We start from the raw sequence: 27,777 nt of genomic DNA on the forward strand, positions 1-27,777 counted from the left end.
GTCAGTTGAGGCTTTCGCTGCCACCTTCTCTCCCCCTGTTCTGCCTCTGGCTGACACTTCCTGACACAGCCCTTTCCATGCTCTACTCTTCTATCTTCGATACTCTTGATGCTCTTGCCCCTGTCATGAGGATCCGCTTGAAGCTCAAAGCCTAGTGCAATTCTTGGTACGACTCTGACCTAGCTACCCTTAAACGTAAGTGCAGGGTGGCTGAGAGGAAATGGAGGGCTTCCTGTTCATCCTCTGACAAACTGGCCTGCCACCTTCTCCAAAGGGAATACCTGCACCTTGTCCATATTAAGAAGAGAGCCCACATCCAAGCCTGTTTCTCTGTGGCATCTAACAACTCGGCCAAACGCTTCAAAATCTGCAAGGATCTGGCCAACCCTGCGGCAGTCCAGACCTCTCCGGTCGCCTCCCGGGCCCTTTGCACTGCCCTTGTCTCTCACTTCATCTCATAAACCCAGGACATCAGTCCACCCTCTTGCCACTTCCGCCTCTTCCCCCTTCTCCTTCTGCTAACTCTGGCCCTCCTGCAGCCGCCCCACCCTCCACCCTCTTTCTCTTCCTTTCCTCTTTTCTCCCATGACGAGGTTTCTAGACAAGTCCGATCTATGAATGTCTCGTCAAAACAGGTTCTTCCCTGTTCTTCCAAAACCATCAAGGACCACATTGACACCCTTGCTCCTGCCCTGGCCAATTTCTGCAACCTCTCCTTCGCCGCAGGAGCCTTCCCCTCCCCCTCTAAAGCAATCTCTTGTGCACCCTCTTCTCAAGAAACTCACAGCTGACCCTTCTTGCCCGGCTAACTATTGCCCAATCTCCATCACTCCTTTCCTGGGCAAGCTCCTGGAAAACTGGCCATCTCACAGCTTAACCTTCACACTGATTCTGTTGGTTGTCTCCATGACCATTAGTCTGGCTTTAGAGCTGCCAGAAGCACAGAAACTGCTCTTCTGAAAATCCGTGAAGACCTGCTCTCCAACCTTGACTCCAACATCTCTTCTGTCTTCATCCTACTCAATCTCGCTTCTGCCTTTGACATGGTCAACCATACCATCCTGCTCAACTGTCTCCGTGACAACATGGGTATCACTGATCAGGCTCTGGCCTGGCTGACTTCTTTCCTTTCTGAACGGCCCTCCCAGGTCCAACTTGGGTCCTTCCTTTCCTCTTTCTCTCTACCTGTGGTGTTCTCCAGGGGTCTAACCTCTCACCCCGCCCATCGCATCGCTGCACTCTTTGCTCCAATATTCAGTGCTATGTGGATGACACTGAGCTAATTTTCAAGCTTCCCTCTGCCACCTCTTCTCCTTCTCTCATCTCGGATTGTCTGTCTTCTATTCAGGAGTGGTGTGCCGCCAACGATCTCTGTATTAATGCCAGCAAGACAGAGATTCTCCTCATCAGCACACATTGACCCTCTTTTCCTGTCACTCTCTGGCCGGCCTCCCTTGGCCCTCTTCCTTCCCCCACCTGTGAGGCTAAGAACCTCTGGCTCATCTTTGACTTCATGCTTTCCTTTTCTGCCCACATATCTGATGACTTTCCTCAAGTCTTGGGGTTGTATCTCTCCAGCCCTGAAAACTCTTCATTGGCTCCTAGTTGCTGCAAGGATTAAATTCAAGACCCTTTGCATTGTCCACAAGGCTTTCTGGGCCTGGGTCCAAAATACCTTCAACTCTCCCTCTGTAAATACCTTTCCGCTCAAGCTCTTCACTCCTCCACCTCCAACTCCCTCAGGGTCAGTCTTTTCTCAAAGAAAGAAGCTGGGGGTAGATCTCTGTCTTCGGCTGGGGCCGCCCTCTGGAACAGCCTCCCTGCCACTCGGAAACTTCTAAGAACCATCTCCAGTTCCAGAAGCACCTCAAGACCTTCCTCTTTGCTTCTGCCTTCTCTCTTCCTCTCCCCTGCTAATTTGTTCTGCCTCGGCACCGTGCACCTGGTTTCCCTCTGATTTCGGGCCCAGGTACTTGCCCACACTGCCACGCACCCGCACTGCCTCCTAGCAACCCTTGCACTTGGGCCTGAATCTGTAACCCTACAGTCCCCCCTCTTCTGCACTTATCAGACACCCCCTGTCTGTGCCTTAAACCTAGCACTTGCCACTTGATGTCTGCAATACCACTGATTGTTTGTTTATCCTTTTCCCAGCACTTTCCACTTTTCCCTTCGCTCCTGCACTTTCCCCCTTCCCTCTCCCCTGCACTTGCGCGTTCTCAATGTCATTGGGCCTAGTAAGATTGTTGTTTTATTCTTCCTTGTTCCCTTCCCTTGCTTCGTCACTCTCTGAAACACTTGTGTATGAGCGTGATACAAATATCATATCATATCATATCATAACATGCTTGGACTTGGTCTTTCCCCATTATCAGAGCCATTTATCCTGGCATCGTTGGATTTCTTGAGGCTTGCCTTTTGCTTTTTTATCTCCGCAATATCGTGGGATAGGCGACACGCCAGTAAAGAGTGTTGCCCCTCTAGGACATCTAACATTAATGGCGAATCACCCGGTATGCGACTGGAATGTTGAGAGTCCACAACTGACATCGGACCCACCAGGCAACTCGGTATAGCAAATATGCGGTCCAGGCAAATACACCCATTCAATGGGTATTTTGGAATTTTCACTTGGGTCAAATTCAGGCTCTATGCCGACTTGTACCACATTGACAGCCACAGGTGGCGTTAGAGCGGTTAACTCTATGGGAGGAGGTTCTCCCCTACCACCGCCAACCTGCGCCCTCCTCGGCATTTGTGTCTGCTGCTGAAAATTGCACAGAGGTGTCACAGGGTTACCGCTTAGGTTAATGTTCATAGGTTCATCAAGGTTCACAGCCTCGGGGCCCTGGGCCCGCTCATTCTCAACCTGCAAGGTACTTTCTTCTGGGCCCCTTGCTTCCAATCTCATTGGATCAAATTTCAGTACAGTGAAATCAACAATGTTTTACTTGTTGTTGGGGTGTCGATATCCATTAACTGAAAAGTTGGATCTTCAATAGGGGGGGAGCACTCACCTCAGCTGGCTGGGTTAGGCTTAGCAAAGCCGCGTCCTGGAGCCGGAGTTGCTGTCGCGTGTGAGGACCTCCTGGTGACATCGGATTCCGACTGAACTACAGCTGCCAAATCATGCGCTGGCGCTACGCGCCCGCCTCCTCCTTATATAGGAAGCTGAGACTCTTAAGGATGCAGGCACTGCGGTTAACAAACACAGCCCATGCAGCAGGTAACATTTTCACCAGCGTCCTCTCGACTCAACTCCAGCTGCCAACTCACGCCTTAATCTCTTTTACACTCAACTACGGCAAAAATGTTTCTTGGGCCCTTCCCTCCATTTTCATTTGCAGACTCCAATGAGCCCTGAACGCTGCAGTCCCTCTCCTTCTTGGCCTCCAGAAGTGTGACCATATCCTGCCCGCTTTCTTCATTACTCAGTTGCCTTCCAGTCACCAAGTGTCTCATAATTAAATCACTCAGCGTGGTCCAAGGCGCTTTCAGTAGTCTTTGCCCACGGTTCTTCCTCTCCAAACACCAGCGTCATAGCGCCCACAGAGACATCTGTTGCCCACTACTTGACCATATTCTCCTTGTTTCTTGCTTCTGCAGGTGACGTTCTGTAAGACGTGTCTTCTTCATTCCCGCTCCTCAGCTGCAGAATCCGGTTTTGTTTCTGGATCTGCTCCAATTCTGACCAACTTGCCTTTTGGAAGGCCCCGAAGACTTAGCTTTTCAAAGACTAAATGTCCCATTGATTAGTCCACTCGGCTGTTGGACGTATTGCTAAGAGGGCACTCTGAGGCCAAGGGTGAATTCCACTATTTACAAAAACCTGAAGAAGATGAGAATTCAGTGAGATTTAGAAATGCTATGCCCCGCAAAACTTAACCATAACCCTCAACATAGTGAAGCTGCATGGTGGGTGAATTAAGGTGTTTTGGGGGGTTTTGCGGGTGAGAGACCCTTAAAGTCTGGGGTGGGTTTGGGGCTTGTTTTGAGGGTGTACTTAGTCCAGGGTGGGGGGGACCTATCAAATGCAGGTGAAGTAAGAGGTATGCATCAGCAAGCATAATTGTTTCTGGTTATTAGTCCACCAAAACATGTCAACAACCTGTAGTTTTATGAACCGGGCGAGGGGGGGGTATGGCGTCAAATACAGCTCTATTAGCATTTAAATGTCTAGTTTATTGAAGAAATGCCCCAGGAGGGACATGAAGACAGAAGTCTCCCGGCATGTGCCGGTGTCTACTCCCGTGGAGCCATTGTGGACATTCGCACGTTGTCTTCAAATTGCAAAATGCTCTTCTCATGGGTCCTTCAGCTTGTTTTTGGAAGGTGAGACGCCTAACAAGCCTCTGGCTGGCCGCGGAAGTAATCCTTTCTATGCCAGCACCCTGCCCATTAGAAGATGGGGGGAAAGGAGGATGTCCTCGATTGCCCCGCCCCCTGCCCAAGGGTTGTTGTCTGGCCTGGGGTCACGCAGCGGCGCAGGCGGGTGGCTGATATGCATAGAAGGTGTTTATTAGATTTGATGTAATTGTGTGGTGACTGCACATTTAACCTCCTGCTCTCCGGGTGTTGCTCTTCAGCACATGCAGCAGGACCAGAAAACCTTTTTTTAAATCCTGGCCCTTCGCCTCCATGGCTTCCCCTCGTGAAGATTGTGTTTGTCCGATACTATTCCAGCTAATTAGTATATTTTTTTCTAATAATGCAGCCAGCCGTTCTCTGCCCTCAAAGACAGGGGAGCGGCGCCCTCGCAGAACGATGGAGCGGGCGAGCTGTTATGCAGACATCAGGAAGCAGCCGCCTGCAAGGGAGTCACTGCCACGCCGAGGCGGACCGTGTGGCATAGGGTCCCTTCAGTTCTGCCTCCCGCAGAATGTGTGACGTTAAATGGCGTTTCCGGTCCTCTCCATCCTCTTCCCGCTCTACCCACTTGAACTCAAGCTCTCCCATGCCAAGTGCGTTCAGTTTACCATGCCCCGTTTCTCCTTGTATGTTGGCCCTTTCATTCCGATTTTTATAATGGGACCGTGAACATTGCGACGTAGCCGTCAGATAGCACAGCGAGTAGAGCCTGCCTGCCAACGCAGGTTCGAATCCCGGCAGCGCCAAACTCGGCCTTTCATCCTTCCGAGGTTGATAAATGAGCACCATACACCGTGGGTAATAATAAGCTGCGCTCAGATGCCTGAGGGTTCGTAGCACTATATAAATGCTACATTATTATTATTATTATTATTACCAGAAGGCAAGTATAAAACTGCTCACACCTGACAGCACCATTTCATATCCATCTATGAGGATAAACAGCCCGCTGCACCCTGCTGCTTGCTGCACTGCAAGATGATTAGTCGCTGTGAAACCCTGGTTATATTATCCGATATTCACAGAAAGCGGTGTGAGTGACGGAGGCGCTGCATTGCCCCGTGCGATATGGCAGTTGTTCACCATGTCCGGTTCTCACACGTTTGCTTGCAGTTGTAGTTTTGCAGCAGGCTCCGTTCATGCATGCAGGACTACAAATACCAAAAACGGGAAGATTAAAACATGGCTACGTCAGCTACTCACACCTGGCGTGGGGCAATGTGGGCTCCCCCGGGGTGCGGGTCTGGGGGTGGGGCAGTGGAAAGACCCGCCGTTTGGAAAAATAAAGTTTGTGTCCATAGATGGGAAGTGCCATGTGTCAAACGTTCCACGAGCTCCGATTTATCAGGCGATTTCAGAACTATTCAGTCTCGGCTCTAAAGTGAGCTTCTCCAGTACCACAGAGCACAGAAAAGCAGTACTGTACTGGTGCGGTTACTCTCCCCTGGAGATCAAGAGTCGTGGCTAGTACTGGGGACCTCTCGCGGCTTAATCAAGCTGGAGGGGGAGGGGCGATGCAAAGTCACCCCAGAATAATGACATTATGTCACCGTGCAGGGGGGTGGGGGCGAGTTGAAAACCGCGATGTGAAAGGCACACAGAACATACTTAATTAGTTCCAATGCCCGGGGCTGGAGGGGCCCTGAGCAGAGCGTTCGAGGGGGGGTTTCTGCGAGTTTGGAGAGACTCCTCCCTGCTGCAGTGAGTCACGGGCAGGAAAGAGCCCGCAGCCAGGTTTTTAAGAGCAGTCTGAAGCAAGGGCCGCGGAGAGAGCATAACTGGTCCTTACACAGCCCCCCAGGAGACGCACACAATGGCAGCCCCCACGGCCTTTCCCGCCCTGCTAACCCTCCTGGCCCTGTGCCTCCCGGAGGGGGCCCTTGGCTTTAACCTGGATATTGGGAGCCCCGCTGTCTATACCGGACCCCGAGGAAGTTACTTTGGATTTTCAGTGGATTTCTATCTGCCGGACCCACAGAGGTGAGTCACCGTGTCTCGGAACGGAAGATTGTGCCGGGTGCCGTTCTGGTGATGGGGGGGGGGGTTAGCCATGGACCTGAGGGAAAGGATTTACCCAGTCGCCCATCTCGAGCCTGGCTGGAAAACTCCATGTTAACGTGCTGAATTGGCTGGTGTGCGCACAGCATAGTATTTCTAGAGTATGTCTGGAAGAATTGCACCCCCCCGCCCCCCTTTCCATCTCTATGTAGTGTTGATAAATGGAAGGTGAGGGGGCCATTGAGCATTCCCGTGTGGGGGATGGGACGTCTCATGAAACATCTTTACTTTAAAAGTGTGGGTGGAGGGTTGCAAACGTTTTACCAAGTCAGCTTGCGGTGGAAATGTGCACACTGTCTCGCCCTTGTTGGGATGCTTTTTATTGGGGGCGTATAGAAGAATATGGCGTTCTATTTTTCGGCTGCTGCCCTATCGGAGACCCCCCTCCAGCTCCCTCAAATAACGAGGGCGCCTCGTTGCATTCTCCACTGTAGTGAGAAGATATGACAGCCTGTGGTCGTTTAACCGATTGGGATGTCATGCATTTCTTGGGTGAGGGCCCCTGATAAAAGGGCACGGTGTGGGGGGCGATGGAATATGAGCAATGGCTAGCAGCCCATGTTATAGGAACTGTGTGTCTTTGCAGCGTGGGGGGGGGGCGATGGCTCCCCTCTTGCCCCAGGGCTCCCCTCTTGCCCCAGGGCTCAGAGCTACTCGCGGGGGACGGCCTTCTCGTTTGATCTGTTGCTTCTTAACCTTGATTGTTTGCACCCTGTTGTGAGACCCTTGGGGTGATGGGGAGGGGGGGGCAACGGCAGAGACTCCTGCTCCCTGATGGAATTAGCAGGTCTCTCGCGGGCAGCTGCCCCGGGCAGGGAGAACCCTGTGCTTGACATGTGGGTGTGAAAACCGTCCTGGGAGGAAGTGACCCCCGCCCCTCTCCCCGCGTTTTATTTGCGTGACGTTCTCATTCTGTCCTGTGCGCCCCTCCGACATCTAACAGCTGAAGGATTTACAGATCAATTCAAGAAGTCTGTGGGATAAGTCTATTGCCCCCTCCCCCAGAACCTATAAGCTATGTACGCTTTGCATCACTTTTGGGAATTTTGATTTAACATTTTTGTTGGTTTCTGTGGCCTGGAAGACTGCCCCGAGATCAGGGAGACCACGCTTGCATTTTGAGCCCAGCTCCTCCTTTGCAGTTTTGGCAAGAGCAACTTCCGTAAAGCCCATTTTCCTGGCCGTTTTTTGCGTGCCATTCTTGGTGTTCTGGTTCCACTTTAGCCAGCTTCCCGTCGTGTTACTTTGTGCTGGAGTTTTCCCACCGCCCCCGCTTATACCGGGACTGTGGTAACGGGGGGGACGTTCTTATATGGGAGGCACCGTTTATAAAGCAGGGAATGTTGTATTTTTGCCTCAAACAAAGACCTCCGAAGGGAGCAGCCCTGCAACGGTTACTGCCTGCGACGCTCTCCCCGCCCTCTCACAGTACAGGGCACTCAATTCCCCGCTCTCGGACTGGCGGCGTGTCCTACTCACGCTGCCTGCGGACGTCACCCAGCCTCCGCTATGGGACTGCACCCCTCCGTCCCTTGTTTCGGATCGCACTCCTTAGCCCTTGCGTCTCTTCAACTTTGGAGTCCCTTCTCCCCTTGTGTTTTTTTAATTTATTTAGTTGGAACTAATTGTGCTTCTGAGTTTATATACCCACCCAATGTATTCTCCCTTCCTTTTGGCATAGCGGTTCGCCCCCTCCGCTTGTGTGACTGGCCGGCCCTAGTTCTCGCTCATCTCTTCCGTTTGTGAAAGATGAGGTCACCTCTGGCCTGCAGTCGGCTGGGCAGTGAGTGGTGTACAGAACACCCACCCCCCTCTCCTCCATTACACTCGACATACTCTGTGGCCTCTGAACTCGGACACACTGCCTGGAGGGCTTGCTTCCCCCCTCCCCTACTTCCGCTCTCACCGACACCCTGTCACAGTGGGTGCAAGCAGAGTTGGACTGGGGCTTAACATTGTCTCAGGCGCCAAAGAAAACGTGGGCCACAGTTGCACATGGCAATTCAGTCCTTTTGTAACAGGCTTTTTGAATAGTACCCTAGGGGGAGATTTTGGCTAACGTGGTGCAAACTGCAATTTAAAGAATATGTATTAATAAACAATGGTCCAAACTACTAGCTGCATAGTGAGTTAACTCATGACTGGCCAACATTGGCACAACAAAGTGGCCTACTTTGACCAAATGAACTGTCCGACACTAATTGCATAAGCTGCAACTATAACCATGTCTGTATTTATCTGTAATGTTCCAACTAATGCTACCAAGCCTGTACCTCTGTAACTAAGCTCATGCAAGTAACAGCGCCTCAATGCCCTTAGGCTGCTTGCGCGCTATATAAATGAATAGATGTTGGCGTCTTTGGTTCGGGCATTGCTCTATTGCCTTATAGGCCAGCCCAGGCCTGGGTGCAAGCCTTGACCCGACCCGCGTGCATGCTCCCTGCCACAATGCCGCAGAGACTCCATGTCCGCTTCTCAAGCTCTCCCATCTCCCTGGAGGGTGACTGTCATTCCTGATAATTTTTTGCCAGGGATTCACCCAGGAATGTTTGAAGTGGTAGGTTTTCTTGTTGCAGTTCTGTGGGATGGGCACTTCTGGGGAAACCCTCCCAACGTTGCTTTCTGAAATCCTACAAAGCAAGAGTCGGATTCCGGACATGCTTGCTGCTAAGTGCGCGCGATGATGTGGGCTGTGGCGGGAATGCCTTTTGGATTGAACTCTTCCGTTTGGTCCTACATTGATCATATGGCTAGACCACGCCCTCTCGCTCATGACAGACCTCGCCATACATTCGCTGCCCTCGTACCAAGGGCAGGAGGGCTCAAACAGTGCCTGTGTTGGCGTTCCTCGAGGCATGATTGTGCTGTGTGAACATGCCATTACAAGGATGAAACCCTTTGTTCTCGGCTTCTGCTGTTTAAGGGCATGGTCGTGGTACAATGAAGACGCTGGCAGTACAACAATCTCTTTAACTGAAAATGTAGGACATGGGACCATATCTTTCTGGGCACGTGCCAGCATTGTAACGTTTGGTCCAACTGTTCTGGCGTTTCCAGCAAACTGGTTTTCAGCTTTGCTAAACTTTGGGATGGGAGTCTTTGGCTTACCCGTAGTGTTGCTTGGTAGGGTTGACTGGGGTCTTAATGGCGCTGTGCATTCTTTTTTTTTTTTTTTTTTTTGCCCTGTAACTTCATTCAGATCTGCAACGAATTGGCAAACAATTTTCTAATGTAACACGAAAAGAACTCAATCAACAATGTTTTTTTTAATACATGAGGAGAGGTCATAGTGAAAAATCTGCTCATCTCACTAATCTCTCCTGTTGAAAACCATAACTTATGCTGAGACCTGTTGGCAAAGTGCTTTCTGTGTTCTCATGTCGTCTTACTAGCGTTTGGAATGTGAGATCCTGGACATGCCGTCTTTGGTGGTTGACCAGTGCAACCGGCATCCTTGATGGTGGCGGAGCACTACCCCGGCCTACCTGCAACTACTTCAGTAAAAAGACTTTGGCTACAAGTTGTCCGTCTAAGGGGAGGGTCATAAGAGTGGCAAGGAGCCATTCCCACGCTACCGGATAGCAGGTTTCTCTACTTTTATCTGCTATGAGCACTCTACCCCTACGCGTGTTAGTCATTCTCAATTTGGGGACAACGCTTTCAAACCAGTTTTATCTTAAACTGGAACCACACAAGAGGGCATTGGTGTCACCCTGCATCTAATGGGGTGACTGAAAGAGTGAACCTGTCTGTTATGGATGCCATTTGCATGTACTTGGTGGTGGGCAAGGACATTAAAGAGGCTGTTCTTTCTGGGATCAAGGTCATGCTTTTTTTGCAGCCCAGTCTTACAGCTGCAGGCCCTAATCGCTGAGGGGGGACCAGGCAAATACCCATGTCCTTCATTTTCGATAGGCTTGGAACTGGGGTGGTTAATGAGCATATTTGCACAGGAATGGCAGTCATAGTGCTGACTAAGGGGGAATTGCAGATCTTCTGCAATGTGGATTCTGAGGTTTGGGAATTGTGTGACGATCATGAATGCTGGTTTCGTTCTCAAGGATCAGTCCCTCTTCAATTAACTAGTGGAAGGGGGTTATTATTGGGTCAAGACTGGTAAAGGTCGGATATGAGGGAATATAGTCCAGGCCACATGCCAACTTTGTGAGGTTGCTGGACCTTCTATGGTTAAAATATGTAACGCCTAGATCTCCTTTGCTTAAGTTGCCTGACCTGTGTTTAGAAAGCATAACTTGTACCGTACCCTTGTAGGGAACGTACATTCTACTTTTGTAATGTTAACGGAGTATTTGCAATGCTGTAAGGGGCGTGAATGCCTGGAGTTTCCGTGTTTGGTGGACCAGTGCACCTTGATGTTGGCAGAGCACTTATCTCTCCCTGCATCTACTTCAATAAAGACTTGGCCTGTAAGCCACCAGTGCTAACAAGTGTCATTATAAGACTGATTTCATTTACACCTAAACTACTCGCAAGAATATCTAAACAGTAGTACAGTGACACAACACATAAGTCCAAACGCACACAGGTTGGACAAATGTATTGTCATTCTAAGAGGCTAGGATGCGTTGAATATTCTATCTTGTATTCCAAGAGAACTTCCAAATAGCAGGGGTGCACAGTTTAAAACCCAATACTATAACGCACCCAACCTTTCTTTTCAATGTGGGGTTCTATTCTCACTTGGCATGTACTTTTCCGGTCTTCTCACTGTGTACCATTATTGTTGGGGTTTGGGATATATATATATATAATATATAATTTTTTTTTTTTTTTTTTAAATGCGTGGCTCCACCCCAGCTTTCAAAATTCAAGTAGACGGGACACCCTGTCCCTTTTTGTTGGTCTTTGGCTTGTCTGATGGGCCCAACTTGTTCACCATCTTCCTGCTGCCTGACATGACAAGGTTCTTGAACCGCGGCCAATCCATAGTAGTGTGCTTCAATGGAGAGGAGTATTTCTCTTGTCATTTAGTTCCAGGCTGAAGTTTTAGTTTTTTGCATATTGACCTGACTGGAGTGGTAGCCTTGGTGCTGTTGTTTTCTTAAGGTCGAATATGAGTGCGCTCCTCGTTGGCCTGGCAACAGACCAAACCTGGAAACTACTTCAGCTGCATGGGGCGGATGTAGACGACTGCACCACTAATGAAGTGGAGATTGAATAGCACTAATACTATAGAAGATGATGGTACAGATATATGGGCACCACTGCTGCAAATGTGTGATTGCCACCTTTTGCCAAGAAGGGGGAGGGGCACTACTTCCAATAGCGGATGGGTGAACTGCTGATGTAGGAGTGGGGAGCAAAGTGATCTTGGGCACCATTGATACCTGGCAGCAGTTGATGATCCAAGCTGCCAATTGGTGCCTGATGCGGTTCTATTACAGTATGTGGAAACTGGAAAGATGCTGGGGGGTCACAAATGAAAAGGTTTGGTTACGAGAGCAGTAGAACGCTTTGCTGCTCTTATTGGATGGTCGGAGGTCGTTCCACCCCTTTTCTCGTTTAGAGCGATATGTAGATTATAGCGGCCTGTTTGACTTACTTCTGGCTAAGGTGCAGCGTACATCTACCCGATGTCTGCGGAGCAGGACTTTTTGTGGATTTGCTACTGTGAACGGTCACTGAATCCATCTGGAAAAGGGGTGATTATGAAACCGAAGAAGTGCCCTTGTTACGTGAGGGTTCTGCAGTATGTCTGGTGTGGATGGCCTGGTCATCGATATTGCGGTTTGTTATTGAGATTGATACCGCACACCACTGCCATTTGCATGGTCTCCAGGAAGTCCAGGGGATCTGGAAGAGAGTGGGTGGATTAACTCAATGGGGGAAAGAGGGTAAATCAAGATGGCTTTGCTGTTGTGATGTAAGTAGAATAAGCTCTGCTTACAGGGTCGGTTTCTAGGTATTGAGGTAATTGTGTCCAGCATGCCAGGGTGCTAGGATGCCTTGCCAGAACTGATATGTAAGTTTGTTTGTATTTCCTTTCGGAGGGTTATTCCATTTCTATCTTGGTGTTTTAATTTGTATAGGCGTAGTGTGCTTGCGTATCGAGGTTGAGCAGTTTGGTGAAGGGGAGGATAGGGGATGGTATGGTTGGCAACTTTTAAGCATCTATCCAGTGTAGGCTTGGCAATGTCTCACGTTTGGTGTTTAAAGTAGTTGTGTGGCAATGTCCTGAGGCATCCTGGAGTGTGCTGGTATCTTTCATTGAACAATGTGCACGAACTGGCCCTTTTATGTGAGCTGGGTAACATGTGTAGGAATGGAAAACCAAGGAAGCACGCAGCAGTGGATACCGAATACACAGTGGCAGAGAATGGCTCCATAGGGAAGTTCAGAGTAGGGGTTCCAGAGAGGGACGAGCACTGGTGGGGTCCCTAGGAACAAATGTGCATGCTAAGAGGTCATGGTGTGAGAACTAGGGAGCAAAGCATGGGAGAGCTCCTATTGCATTGGCCAATAGGTTGCATGCTGGATTATCTTGGCGCTACGACCTGTGACTCTGGATCCCTTATGGACCCTTTCTAACCAGTGCACACTACCAACACACTAGCGCAAAACACCACCACACACGGAATCTTATCCATACAGTTACAATGCACGAGGCCTCTCACAAACTACCACACGCAAAACACTTGCTGACACCAGTTCCTCCTGGTTCTCCATCTATCTTCCCACTAAAGCCCCATTCCCCCACACCCCGTCTTGCAGAGCCAGACGAGCGCCTGGAGACTGCCCACGGGTGGTAACAGTGCGCGGTACAAATCAGCCTGAAAGTAAAAATCACATTGGGTACACGAAGCAAAATTATAGTGCAATGAACAGCAAAGTACCTAGGGGCTCATTGGAGCAAAACTGTGCTTGGGGGCGAGGGAGGGACATGGGAGCAGTATGGTATACGGTTGAATGGTGAGCTAGTTAGCAAGGTGTGCAGGCATTCAAGCCACATATAACATGACCTAACGTAGCAAGGCATAACATGGCCTAGCATGGAATAAGGACATAAGCGTGAAAAGACCCAAGAAGGGAAAACAGCCTGGCCACCTCCCCACCCTGATATCACTGGCCATATGAACAGCTGCCATTTTCCCTTCTTATTTGGCCTCTGACTCTCCTTGATGCACTTTGATGAGCAAGTGCCTGGTAATTGTCAGATGATGGGAGGGAGGAGTCTGGAGACACACTCCTTATGATGGTGCCAAGGTTTATGCGAGGCGTGACCTTTAGGCTCAGGAGAAAAGGCGGGCTGCCGGAGAGGAGACGTCGGGCAACTCACAGACCCCTGTCCCTGGTCTTTGAGGTTTCTCCATAACTTCAGATTCAGATGGATGCTGGAACCCAGCAGGGGGTACTTGACGCTAAGGGAGAGGAAGAGTTGGAAATATGAAAGGTGGCATGGGGATTCCTCGAGCTCGCCACAAAGCTGGATGCATCTTGCACACCCCAAAAGGGGATTCAACCATGGGTGTTGCTAGGTCTGGAAAAGATCTGGGGCTACGCTAATATCAGGGCTGTCGGGAGTCAGGGCTAGCTAGCCTTTTGGTTGTAGCCCCCGAGATTCTATCCGGGGCTACAACCATAATACCCGGGCCTATAGCCCCCTAAGACCCCCCCCACCCCCCCTAGCAACGCCTCTGGTTTCAACGGTAAGGATAACTGAGGAGCTGCCCATGGGCAATAGTCCTCTTTTTACTCGCATACCTTGATTGTTTTCTTTTTGTTTGTAGATGAGAGCCTCCATTGGAGTTATGGTCCGGAAACGTCCCCGCAAAAGGCTAGGGTCACCCTGCAACCCCACTATAGGCAGTTGATTGATCCAGGAGGGTTAAGGTTGTGTTTGCTGGTGCCTGGATCAGTTTACCAGTCTTCGGTCTGTCAGTGTTTTTGTTGGTTTTCTTGTCCAGTGATTTGCTTTAAAGTATATTGCTAAACAATTAGAACACCTGGTTTTATTACAGTGCTTCTTACCGTATTGCAGTTTAATAGTAGCTGTTTCTGTCCCTCAGTTCAGTGATGTGTAGTTAATTTAACCTCGGTTGTCAACCCTTCCGGGGTTCGATCCTGCGATGTGCCCGTTGGCTCATTGGCGGAGGCCAGCTCTTTATCACGCAAGCTAGGCTCAGGAAGGGTACGGTTTTATTTAGTCTACCTGGGGACTCCATTGCCCGTTCACTTCATTGGCACCTGTGCTCTGGCTAGTTTGCTTGGGCATAGGGTGGACCTTGGACCTGTGCTTCAGGAATGGGGCAGTTGAGGTGTCTGAGATTTTTGTCAGGTTCTCAACGGCCATTTGGGCTTAATGCAAGAGAGGATAATGGGCAGCCTGCTCATCATGGGCGTAATTTTCGGGGGGACAGGGGTGTTCACCATTCATTTGGCGGGGCACTTTCTCTACAGATGTCAAGGCCCCCCCCCCTCCCACAACATTTTCCAGTAAAATTACTCCACTGCTGCTTATCGGGGATCAGGGCCAGTTCTGATACTAATGAATAGGATGCCACCCTTGACCTCTCTGAATCCAGTTTTTACCCTCTGGCATAGGGATGGGTGCACTCCTGATCCATAGTCTCCCAGCAGCAATCCTGGATTACAGGCCTTGCTAAGGACGGGGCCAGACATTTGTGGTGTTCCTCTTTTGTATTCTATAATGGAGCCCGTTACAGCAGTTGCCGCCAGTTGGGATTTGTGTCTAAGGGTATTGCTGTCTTTTTTTTTTTCTCGTGTGTTTCGGCATCATTGTAAGGTAACATTTTTAAGACGGCAGACATTGCTTCATTCCTTGGAGTTCCGAGAGAGACTTGTGCAGATAGCTTGTCTAGCCGAAGAGATACCACACGCCAGTAACACCCGCAAATCAAAGAATGTGACCTCCCCTGACCTTTAACCCCCGTGAACAGACATGGTGGCGGTATATGTTAATAAATGGTGACAGATAACGGCTGAAATTCCGAGCGTATAGTTGGCAAACCCTTCAGTGTAACTGTCCCTTTAAAGGGAAATGGTTCCGGTTAAATCGCGGGGAGCCACTCCCGGGACACATTCTAAAGCTTGTCGACTTTCATGGGTTGCTTTCTCTTGCGCCCCTCCCGCGCACCCCCGACTTGGTCTCTCCTATAAGTACTTCACGGTTTACTCGTTCGTTTTCAGCTCTTTAAATGTAGGTGCACCGCAAGCGGCGGTCTGCGGGTTCCTAAACATCACTTGGCCCGGGTCAGGCGGGAGCCCCGGAAGCACTAGACGGATTGGTTGTCAAAGGTTAGCGGCTGGGGCAGTGCAGCCGAGTCGGGGGGGGGGGGGGGGGAGAATTGGGAGAGTGACGGAAGACCTCCGAGGCTACTGGTGGGCTCGGGCTGCTCTGCAAGAGAAGCGTGTGATTTGGGACTGTAATTTCCACCCTCCTCCCCAAAGCCCCCTCCTACCGGCTGTCTGCCTTTCCTGTAAAATGACCCTGCGCATTCCAAAACGCAGCCATGTCTGCACGATATGTGCTCTTACCAACCCAGAGTCCGTCTTATAACCATTCTATCCGTGGCAAGTTGCCCTGCTTGGTAGGCACCGCATATGCAACTTTATGCTGAAAGCCCCCCCCCCCTATACGCTATAAGGCAACCATTTAATAATTGCCAACGTTTGGTAGATGGTCGCGTCATGGTTTTAAGGTCGCATTCTGGGACCTGTAGATCTGTGTTTTATATTGGGGCAGCTAGTCCCAGAATGCAAAGTCAACATCGGGACTGGGTCATCTCCCGAATGGATCATGCTGGCATGCACGCCATTCTAGCCTCCTAGGTATTGCAAGGGGCCATCTTTCCAGGCGTTGATGCAGCGTAACTAAACTGTGTGCACAGCAGGAAGAGGGCCAGAACATGCACCATGATGCCGGAAGCTAAACTGCGCCGTAGTCTTAATGTATTTTTTTATTTTATGTTTGCCATACACCCCGGACTTATTTTGGTTTGCAGGTTGTATTTGAAGGACGTTGAAGTTGCGGTCAGAATCGCCTCTTGTTTACCAGTTGACGCACGTTCGCTGATGTGCAGCTGCCGTCGGTCTCCTGTACCCTTTGTTTGCGTTGCTTTTCAGTACCTTTTGCGTTCAGGCTTGTACCTGTGTGCCCTGTTCTTTAGCCCTCCGAATCCAGCCTGCTTGTCTTGTGTCTGAGTACAGATCCTTACAATACCTGGTCAGGCCTGTTGCCCTCTGCAAAATTACACCTGGAAGCAATATAGCCTGGGTTTAGGGGTCTTACATTAGCCCTATTGGGTGTCTCAACATCCTCGCCCCTCGTGTGCCCCACGTGCTTACTTCTCTAATGCCTTAATCATCAATACTAGCAGGTTTTAATAGTGCTTAATGCCGGACTGCTCCCTTCCAAGCACTGTAACAACAGCTGTCGAAAACAGAAGGTTAACCAATTTAGTGAGAGAATGTGAGCCAAGTGTACTGAGTTATTGGACAGACACCGCTATCCCCAGCAAGAAAGCCTGGTCCGGTGGCAGAAACCCAGCCACCTTGGACTACTTCTTCTGCAAGGATTCCTTTGATGGTTTGGGGACTTGTTATCGAGCATGTATATAGTGCCCTATATATCATTGGTATGATCTCCAAGCGGTGGTGATGTGTGTCATATGTGAAGGTAGGTGGTTATCACTTGATGTTGAAGCTAGTGGTGGCAATGGATGCATTAGAAGCGGTGCCAATTTTACTGGAGATGTTGATTTGGGGGAGGGAGGGGGGGATAAGGTCAATTGGTCTGCGTTCAACTTAGTGTCAAAATGATTGAGATGCTGGTGCTGGAGGAAGCACGAATGCTGCAGTTAAACGAAAATATGCATTTTCGTGGGATTGTAAACTAATGTACCGAGAGGATAGTTCTGTGGCAACGTGCTCGTCTTGGAAGCAAGACTACGCTGAGCAACACAGGTTCGATCCCCGTGTCCCCGCTTAGAAACCTGTGGGTATAAAGCGCGTTTATAAATAACCTACCATAACCAGTTGGATTGCGCTTCACAATGGAACATACCAACTGAAACACATCAACGGTTAATAAAAGGTTTGCTAGAGAGATATGTGATGCAAAGTGAATCCTTGACTTTACTATGGTTAATTTATAAAAGTTTAGAAAAGGGATACACAAAAGCTGGAGGTATTATGGTAACCCTTGTGGTCCGTGTGGGTTCAAGTAGAATGTGGAGGTATTTGAAGGGCCTCCGCGGGCACAAGGTAGAACAAGTAGGATGAAGGGTGAGGTATTTTACCTGTTGTAGTCGGCCATTAAAAGATTGAAGAAATCCAGGGCTCAGGGGCCTGATCGTTTTGCTAGCGTGGTCCTGAAAAAGGACGTTCAGTTGTAGTCCATAACATTGGACAAGCTATTTAGGAAAGGCTGTCAAGAGGGAGTGGACCCGGGGTCCTGGAAGCAGGCTGTACTTGTCCCTGTGTTCAAAAGGCATTCCCGTTTAGGTCCTAGAAATTACGTTTGGAGTGAACATTTTTGTGGTGGTGGTGATAGTGCAGGAACTAAAATCAGGGGGATTGGCGGGGTGCGGGGGGGACAATCCTGCTGGTGTACCAGACAGACTTTAGAGCTGGAGCTGCTGCTACGCATAATGTATTAACCCTCAATCTGATAAGCGTAGCGTGCAAAAGCCTAATCCCCCCCATTGTACGCAGCCTTTATCGGCTATAACGCTGCTTTTGATATTGGGGAGAGAGGACTTGTAGCATACATTGGTGAACTGGGGTTATCCACCTTGGTGAACTGGGGTTATCCAGGATACATTGTTGAAAGCGATAGTTCGGCTGCATGAAGGAACTAGTGTCTGTAGAAGGTTGTGTAGCAGGGGTGAGTGCACTACAAATATTCTGACTGTTAAAGGGCTTAAGCAGGGTTGCACCCCTGCTATCCAACCTTTACTTAGCAGACTTGCTGGGGAGATTGACTACAGTGGAATACCCCCTCCCACGCCCCGGAGAAGGGGTCTTTACCTCATTGTATGGTTGTCATACACCATTGACATTGTAATATTAGATCATGCATATATTGGCCAACAATCAATGAGTTGGGGATGTGTTCCAAAGAGAACGGCTTTATATTGAATCTGGAAAAGATCCCAATACATGTATTGTGGCTTGGGGGGGGGGGTCCACATGGATAAAGCACACTGTTGTAGGTCCAATCAGCGAAGTAGACAGTTACTTGGGGGGGAGGGTGGTATCCATTAAAGGATCGAAAATGCTGGAAGATCTGATGGCATATAAGATCAAACCAATGATGCGAAAGATGGCCCGAGAGACTGCAGGATATATTCTAAAGGGGATCTGTTAGTCAAACACTGTTATTGCCCCATGGTCCTGTGCAGCCTTGAGGCTTTTGTGCTAAATGATGAACGGCTGCATTGGTTAAATGTCCTTGAAGTCAGGTTTGGAAGGGCCCATTGCATCTCCCGCTTTGTATACCTGTGGCTGCTTTCAGATTGGAATTAGGCCTGATGCCATTAACTGGGAATCCAGGTCTAAATGGGGGACATACCAGTGAATAACCTACACTACCCGCTGAGAAGGCAATATCATTCCTCAATAATGACATTGGTTGAAATTATAGATTGGGACCTCGAATGTTCTGATAATCGCCCTGTGCTGAAACCTTGCTTTTTAAAGAAGCTAAGAGCCAATGATTGCTGTTCAAATTATGAACACATAGCATTGCTATTTGCTAACGGCCGACTCTGAGTTTGTAGGTCTAATGTATACCGAATTCAAAATGTAGCAATATTTGGTGTTGTGTCCTGTGCATGAACTTGGGAGGTTCGTCCTTTTGCTAAGAATTGGACCACTTCCCACTTTGGCTGTTGGAGGACCAGGGAAGGGCCTTGCATTGGAGACCAGGAGCTGCAGGATGTGCAAGTGCAGTAAGAATCTGGAAACCAATAGACCTGTCCAAGCAGCTCGTAAAGAGCTGTGGGATGTCTGTATTAACAACCTTGCCCACCTGGTACATGACCTCGAAAGCATCACATCAGATGAGTTTTGGTTATACAGAAAATATGGCAGTATGTATATCGATGTTTAGAATCTGGAAGGGGATTGGTGGGCTAGTGAGTGGGAAGGCCCCCTCAGCGTTTTATATGACCCGTTTAATGAATTGGCAATCTATTGTCCGACTTTTTGTATTTATTTTTTTTTTATTTTTTTTGCATACCATGGGTGAAATATGATTGTAGTCTGATGCACTGGCACTGTGAAACTTTCAGGGTACGAACTTGACTAACAGTGCAACATCTGCATTTTATATCATCTGCTCAACCCTGGACTGGCGCTCCATAGGTTGACTGTGACCCGGTGGACTTGTAATGTCTTTGCTGCGTGCTATATGTGAAATATGATCATGGTTTTTAATCTGACGCACTAACATTTGCACTTTGAGATTTATCAGAGTATGAACTTGATTGATACATTTGTTTTAATGTCCATGTGTGTTTTTTATTTATTTTTTTAAACCCCATTTTACTGTGTAGTTTCTAAGAACTGAAACCCAATGAAATAAAACGAATAGCTGTCAGTACCCAATGTGACGGTACTCAGTGTTTGTAGCTGAGAAAGAGTCATGCCACTTTCTTCTCCCTTCCAGTAGATGGCAACTTTACTGTATAGCACCACCTCCACCGAAACGGGTCTAGTTTTCATTATTAAGCAATGATCATTCTGAAGACTGAGATCCAGGCGGCTATGAATGATTCTTCCTGCTGATGACCCTCTATTCCCGTTTAAGGTTTGAAAAATCGGTCTTCTGCAAGCCCATATAACCATGTGCTAAAATATATGGTATGGGAATTTGTGTGTGTGTGTGTGTGTGTGTGTGTGTGTGTGTTACATATAGTCTGCAATCCTCTCCACCTTTTTACGGATGGGATTTGGGACATGCATATTCCTGTCCCAGATAATGGTTCGTGAGGATATGGTTAGTATCATGGATGCCGGGAACATGTGTATGCCGGCAATACTCGACCCCCACACCATTCCATCCTTCCTTGGAGCAAACTGTTCACTTTTTATTGGCTGGCACATTTAATAATTTTTATTGGTTATTTATAACGAGCCTACTGCCCAGAGGTTTCGAAGCGCGGAATGAACCTGTGTTGCTTGCACCTCGTCGTCTTGCTTCCAAGGCGAGCGCGTTGCCTCTGAGCTATTCTCCCGGGGATAGGCTGTTGCCTGATAGTAGACGTTCCCATTCTACAGTTGGGGCAACTATCTGTAGCAATTGCTCTCTTCCTCCAAGGATGGCCAGTATAGTGTTCGGGACTCTTGTCCCCTTGATGTTCGCGTTCATCCTGTGTGGGCAACCGCTGTCTTATTTAAATGGAAACCCAGCGACTCAACTTTAAATTCCTAAAGTCTTATTTTATGATGTCATGGTGGGGGCACCTGGAAAAAATAAACTCTAGCCTAAGCAGTCGGCGTGTAGACAGTAATGGCCTGGAGAAGGCTAAGAAACAAAGTTTGTTTTGCTGACTTATTGCTCCATAACGATCGTATGTTTTGGGCAAGCTTTCTGCTCCACTCCCAGTCCGAACTGGGTAGTGGCGACCACTGCCGGCACGATATAGTCTGCCCTTGTAATGAGGTCTTCCAAAGTGCTGCCTGGTCCAGCTGCAGAATGTCGTCATCGACCGCTCTCGCGAGTGGAAAGCTTGAGCCGCGAGGTCGGAAACCGCTCAGGTCTCTGTGTACTGGCCTGAGACGTCGGAACGCGTATACATGTAAAATCACTTGCTTCGAGAACTGCAGCTGGGAATTGATTTTAAGCAGTGAATCAACAAACTGAGGACGTGCTCTGCTGATGGGTCCGTTCACGCTTGGCCTGCATCCCAGTGCAGACTGTTCTCGGAAGGGAAGCGTCGGGGTCCAGGCACCGGTTGCTTGCTCCCACTGGACTTGCCTACATGGAAGAAACGGGCACACTTGTTCGCTCGGCCTCGCATTCAGAGTCCTGCACACGTCCTCTGCTTGGTTTCATTTGAGAGATGATTAACTTTGCAAGCTAGAGAAATCGGCGAGGAAAAAGCCGCAGAACTGATGTTATGTGTGTGGGTCTAGTGTTTCGAATGCGAGAGAGCGTCATGACCTCGTCATGAGGCCTCTCTAATAAAAGGGGCTCTGCTGGCACGCATAAGCCAGTGCAGCAGAGCCCCAGGAAGTGGCAACTCGTCTGTGTGGAAATCTTTGTGAGGCCTTAGCCACGTGATCGTGGCCTGTGTTCCTCGGCTCAGCCTGGGTGCTCCTGGCCGAAGCCGACACTTGCTGGGTGCCCCAGCAGAAAGGAACTGTCCGGTGATCTGGGCTGATCAGGGTGATTCCTGGCTCGCTGCGTACCCGCAGCCCGAGCATCTGCGTTGGTGTCCTTGACGCCTGCTGAGGCCCGCCCCGGTGACCGGACGTGGGCCCCCCAACAATTTACGCTCCACACACCCGGTCCCTAATTTCCATGCTTATGCCCTCAGGCAAGTGGGTGTCCCTGTGGTGAGCCGCCACTCTTCAGTGCTCCAAAGGCAGTGCTTTCAGTGGCATTCAAAATCGAGCCGGGACGTGGCCTCACAGTGGAGTCGGTGCTGCAATTGAGACCTAACCTAAATGCTGTCTCTTAGGCCACACCCCTTTTCTCCCAAGCCTCTGCTCGAAAGGCAGCTTTCAGGGCAGGTAAGTGTCGCTTAATTGTGGCGCCGACCACCTGTCGGGCAACCCTTTGCCTCGATCTTCATACTCTCACCTGGGTTGCAGTGATGATCATCGTCCCGAGAGGATAGTTCAGCGCCAACATGTTAGCCTTGGAAACAAGACGACACGGAGCAACACCTGTTCGATCCCCGGTCCGCGCTTAGAAACCTCTGGGTACTAAGTGCGTTATAAATACGCAACTAAGACATGTTCCTGTAACAGCGCCTCGATGCCCTGGGCTGTGTGAGTGCTTTAAAAATGCAGATAAAAATAAAGGGGTGACTGGCAGTGATCAGCAACAATTCATAAAGAATATGTACAAATTTCACACTCCATCCGTGTTGATCCTACTGGCTCCATTGTGTGCATGTTGGGGATTATGAAGCGCTAGGCAGCTAGAAGGAAGGCCGCTCTGTGTATTGCAAACCTGCAGGGGGTCACAGTAGGAGTGATTGCCGGGATGGGGCTAGCAAGCTTTGGGAAAGTGGGTGTTGGTGGAATGATCAGCAGTTGTGGTCCTTCATGAAGTGTAGGGTGGTGATCTTATCTGAATTGGTAACTTATCCTAGAGACAGGGTACACATAGGAGAGCGAATCCAGTTTCCTAGTTTTCCCTTTTGCAGTTCTTGGTGCCCAGTCTGGCGATGCCCCGGCTTCCTCTGGCCTTAAGACATGGTGGGCTTCCAATGCCCTAGTTCTGTACATACTGGTCCACGTGATACCTGAAACACATGTGCACTGAGACCCGCCCAGGCTAGTTCCAAGTCCTTCTGACTCATGGTTCTTTGTGTCTTGGGGTTCATCACATGGGTTCATCCCCATCCCCACCTCGCCCTGTAGCTTGAACTGGTTGTTTGTGATGCATTTCAGGAATTTTTTACCAAATGCCATCACTGAGGGGTGGGCAAGGGGAATTATACGCAACCTATCACGTGAGGTAAATTCTAATGGTTTTTTTTTATAACGTGCGTCATCTTGCTTCGAAGACGAGGCTATTGCCACTGAGCTGTCACCCCCCCTCCTCCACCCCCGTCTCCTTGGTTTCGTCTGCTTTCTATGCAAACTGATGGCTCTGCAGTAAGGCTAATCGCCCCTCCCAACTTTCAAAATGATTCTCAAACTCGCAGCCTCTCTCCATTTCCTTATGTGTACCATAACCCCTCCTCCACTTTCTACCCTCCGCAGAGGGCTTTGTAACTGTCTGGCGTCAGAAACGTAGATTTCCACTAACCCAGAGGAAAGCCGCTTCGAGAAGGGGTTTTCATGTTGCAAAGACGCACTGCAATAATAGTACACAGTTGGCCTGATTCTAGAGCTGATGGTAGGTTGTACACTCAACCACAGAAGATGAGGGTTGGTTACAAAAATATTGAGACCCTTAAACATGTGAAGTGCTCCGCTCCGTCAGAAAGCTGGTTCCACTGGCCCAACCTGGACAGAACACGTGATCCTTTTAGGAGAAAGGTGGCCGCTACCGACTGGCCCATCAGTTGGGACATCACCGTGAAGAAGAGCCCCCTTAGCAAGCGATGATTTAGGGTCATCTTGCCGACTTTGCAGAGCTGCACTCGAGAGAAGTTCTACCTCTCCCGCCCCCCAGGAATTTCTTCTTCTCCATTTGTATTGGAAGAAATGCCTTTTTGCGGTTTTGAGTGATGACTGGCAGGTCATGCAGGTTTGCAGGAGGGCTGCTCTGCTGGGGCGAAGTGTGACCTCTAGATCAAGGTACACATGCTGTTGGCTAGCTGGTGGAATTTCCGTTTTTTGCAACTGCTGGAGGAGCGACTTCCTCGGGTCCATGAGACTGCAGTTGCCCCTTGGCAAGAACTGCCGTCTTCTCAATTGTCTTTGCTGGTCTGGTGCCTGGATCACCAGTGTGGGAGAGCCAGCGCTGCTGGGCAGACATAGCGGTGTCCTGCACACCTATGATGAGCTTGCTGTCCGAGCCTGAGTGCCTAGAAGCCCTGTGAAGGGCGGCCTCATGGCGGCAGGGAAGCATTACATGCACATCCCATCAAAGACTGCACAAGGTCTAGCGGCTAAATGGAGAGTCCTACCATTCTCATTCCTTGGACACCCCAACCCACTCTACTCCAAGCAGTTGACCTCCTAATCCTGGGACAACGCTTGCAGTGAGCACTTCAATTTGCAGCAGTAGACCTCTGCGAGAGTGAGGTGCGTTGCTGTCCATCCACGTTACACTTGAGGTCCGCTTTGCTAATTTTAGCGCGCTCTCAAAGGGAACTAGATGACCATGTAACTGGCCGCAACGCCAAGGGTATAGTATAGTTCTGCTAACTGAGCTTTCCCGCCTGCTTCCACCAGTGGCAGAAGCTTTGCTCTTGGTGCCCTCTCGTGAATCCTTGCACATCTGAATACAGCATTTGTATTTGTTCAGATTTTCGATTTGACAGCTTAGTGATGCTGTTGTGGTGGTATCTTGTCTCAAAATCGGTGGTGTGTATTTGGTGTTAAGACTTTTTTCCTTCGCCCCCTTTAACTACTGAGGGGGCTTGTAATGTTTAAAAAGTTGCGTGCCACTGTAATGTGATTGTTATCACACCGAAGAACTTTTTTATTTATTTGTTTACTCTAGTTGGCGCTCTGCCAAGGTACCAAAGTGAAGCAATGATGCTTTGAGGATGCTCTTTGCTTGCCTTTCTATGGCGTCTGGGTGGGTAGTCGGGTGCTGTGTGTTATTCCTCTAGCCGCCCTGCTTTTATTTATGTTCGACCTGTGAATTTCTCCAGTTTCCTGGCCCTGCTCGGCTATGGAGCAGGGAAGCGGCCCCTCCTGGAGATACCCAGCCCCCGGATAGTGCCCACTTGATAAGCGAATCCTACCAAGAGTCGACCTATCACAATAACTTGCCCTTCCCAGTTGAATACCATTCTGCACCCCCACTTCCCCCAATGAGCTAACCCCCTCGCCCCTCCTTGTAATTATGGTTCAGAATGGGCTATGCTTGTACAACCTTGTCAGCAAGCTGTGGGGTGCTGTGCTGCCATCGTCCAACTGATTGCTTGTTGAAGTTTCTTGCCGAATTCGGGGCTCCTCTCTGCCCTCAAGTGCAGGAGCTCTGCGATCAAGTTCGTGCTTATATTGCCTTGGGAAGCCTTCATGGCACTGCACCTGTTCAAGGGCGCTTTGCAGATGTAAAAGAGTGATGACTCCCTATTGTAGTCCGATTTTGCTAGAAATCTGTGCAGAACAAGTGGAGTATGACGAGTATGTTCGCCCTGAATTCCCATGAGGAATGTGTGTAGGCTCTGCCTTCTCCAGCAGTTAAGTGGTTAAGCTCTCTTGCCAATTTGGAGAATCGGATCTCAGTTGATATTCAAGAGCTTGTCACCTGAGTGGCGAGATCCGCTTTACACGTTTGTACTTTCGTTGATGTCAGGGTGGATTATTACCAGGAGTGAGCCAGAAAGCCTCTCACAGGCTGGTAGTGTGTCCGGGTTTGATGGTGCAAGGGGATGTGCTATGGTCGGCTGTGGGTGGGAGCATGCCAAAGCAGATCTGTTCATAGATGTCAGGCCTTGTTGACAAATATCCCACACTCTGAATTTCGGCACACACCACGCCTTCGGGTCAGCTCTCAACCCCATTTGAATGCTTTCCTGGGAACATCCAAATTCTGGTTTCTTCAGAGGACATCTCGTCCTCTCGCACCATCTCTGTATCCTAAAAATAAATGGAAACATTCTGACTTTGTTCCTTGACCATTTTCCCAGTATAGACTTTGATGGCAATATGAGCCCCAGGTCCACCCACTCTGCAAGCTTCCCAAGTGCTCTTTACTCTCAAACCGTTATCTGCACATGTTGCCAGCGGCCTCAACTGCCGATACATGGCTTGGTGCACAGATGGGCACCCTTTTAATCTGCAGGTAGAGCTCCGGTGCAAATGTGGTGTACGCTAGATGGCTAAGCTTTCTCTTACATGACTTGTACACTGGTGCTTTAGACCAGCTAACCCCAACCACTGGCTCACCATGACCCTGGAAGGCTGTCTGGCAATAAGCACTTTGCACACAAGCCTAGAGGTTTGGTTAACCATAACATAAAAGAGGAAAGTGTTGAATTGAGTGAGAAAGTAGCGGATCGAATGTATGAAACAAAAATTCTTATGTGTTAAACTGAAGTCTTTTTCAACAAAACAAACAAAAGTGGAAAACAAAAACAATGGGCTTTTTTAGCTCTCTTCTGATTGTGTGAACTTGGCAAATTCAGCCCCTGCCAAATGTTGTTGGGGTGGGGATAGGGTTCCTAGTAAACGTAAGGACTTGACCGTACGTTTTCTTGGGCATGGCATCAACATGCCCAGACTCGCCATGAAGTATCTCCAGACATGCACCCCTTGCTCAGAGAACCCAGCTTCTCCAGCAATCTCTCCTCTTGGCGCTGCACCCCATGGAATACAGTTCCACCATAAATTCGGTCCTACTGTACACCACTCCCCAGGCCTACGGGTTGTAAGCCAACACAAACCTTCTATCAAGAGCTCACCACCCACATCGATATATTCAATTACCTAACACATACCTTTGAAAAAGAACCAGTGGGGTCGAAACACGCGTCGGCTGAACTGTGTAATTAAAATCGCCAAGATACTAATGCAAGACTCTACTGAATTTCTTATGTAACTGATCACTGACCCAGCACCTGCGTGACCTAGTTTCTAACCCAATATCGAGAGGGAAGAGCGCAAAAAAAAAAGCCCATCACCGGCAGCAGGGTCCCCTATTCACTAATCAGTGGAGTGATCTACTTATTCTAGTCTCGTGCCTCACCTCATACTGTACACATAGCTCCTCTACCTTCTTATGCCTCTGTGTACATTTATCTATCCCGCCCTCATCTACCGGCTTCTCCCTACCACTACTGAATGCTCCATCATCCCCCCTTTGCCACTCTGACAGGCAAAGTGCTTTGAAGCCATACACTATGGCAGGAGGCACTTTACAAATGCAAGACAACATAACATTGTATACATGTTGCAGGTTGGTGCTGCAGTAGCCAAACTCCTTCTGGGACTGGTATGGCTGTGCGTTTCTAGTGAAGCAGAAAGAGGTCCCAGGAGGGAGAAAGGAAGGGTGACATTCAATTCAAGTTGTGGGGGTTTGCTCTTGGAGGATTACTTCTGTCTTCTTTGGATCCACTTTAGAAGGCTCCTGCACAGTCATTGGTTGAGATCTTGGATCCTGCGATGAACACAGCATTTGTTTGCCGGCAGGCTCAGCTTCATACGCCTGTTATTGGAGCCTGGAGTACTTAACCTACCATTGCGCACCACACCAGACCCCCACCTGGATGTTGGACTTGTTCTAACCCTCCCACATTGACCCTGTCAGTGGTATAGGCTCCTGAAGAATTCAAATGGTCTGAATGAAAGACTCTGCCTCATTGTATGTTGGATAGGTTGGACAATCTGCAAGGGGTGTTGGCAGCGATGGAATCTTGCCAAATGTGCTTGTCAATATCTGTTCTGCACCACTTCAACTTTCAGAAAAGATATGTTTTCAATGCGTTATGTGCCTTTGTGTTCTGCCCCCTCACTGTTGGCGCCAATAGAACACACCTCATGGTTGTTCCTTCTGGAATCCGGTATCGC

General features: G+C 49.3%; 1 protein-coding gene across 1 annotated transcript in view; it reads left to right on the forward strand.

Moving 5' to 3' along the window:
• The first annotated feature begins 5,996 nt into the window (after positions 1-5,996).
• Positions 5,997-27,777, forward strand: part of ITGA5 (integrin subunit alpha 5) — a 297,527-nt gene continuing 275,746 nt past the window's right edge. Inside the window, exon 1 of the mRNA XM_069653218.1 lies at positions 5,997-6,348. Coding sequence (XP_069509319.1) covers positions 6,182-6,348 — 167 coding nt within the window. The 5' untranslated portion in view covers positions 5,997-6,181. The remainder of the gene's footprint in view (positions 6,349-27,777) is intronic.

The sequence above is a fragment of the Ambystoma mexicanum genome, chromosome 3q, assembly GCF_040938575.1.
Source record: "Ambystoma mexicanum isolate Mex_15411 chromosome 3q, UKY_AmexF1_1, whole genome shotgun sequence".
Taxonomy (NCBI): Eukaryota; Metazoa; Chordata; class Amphibia; order Caudata; family Ambystomatidae; genus Ambystoma; species Ambystoma mexicanum.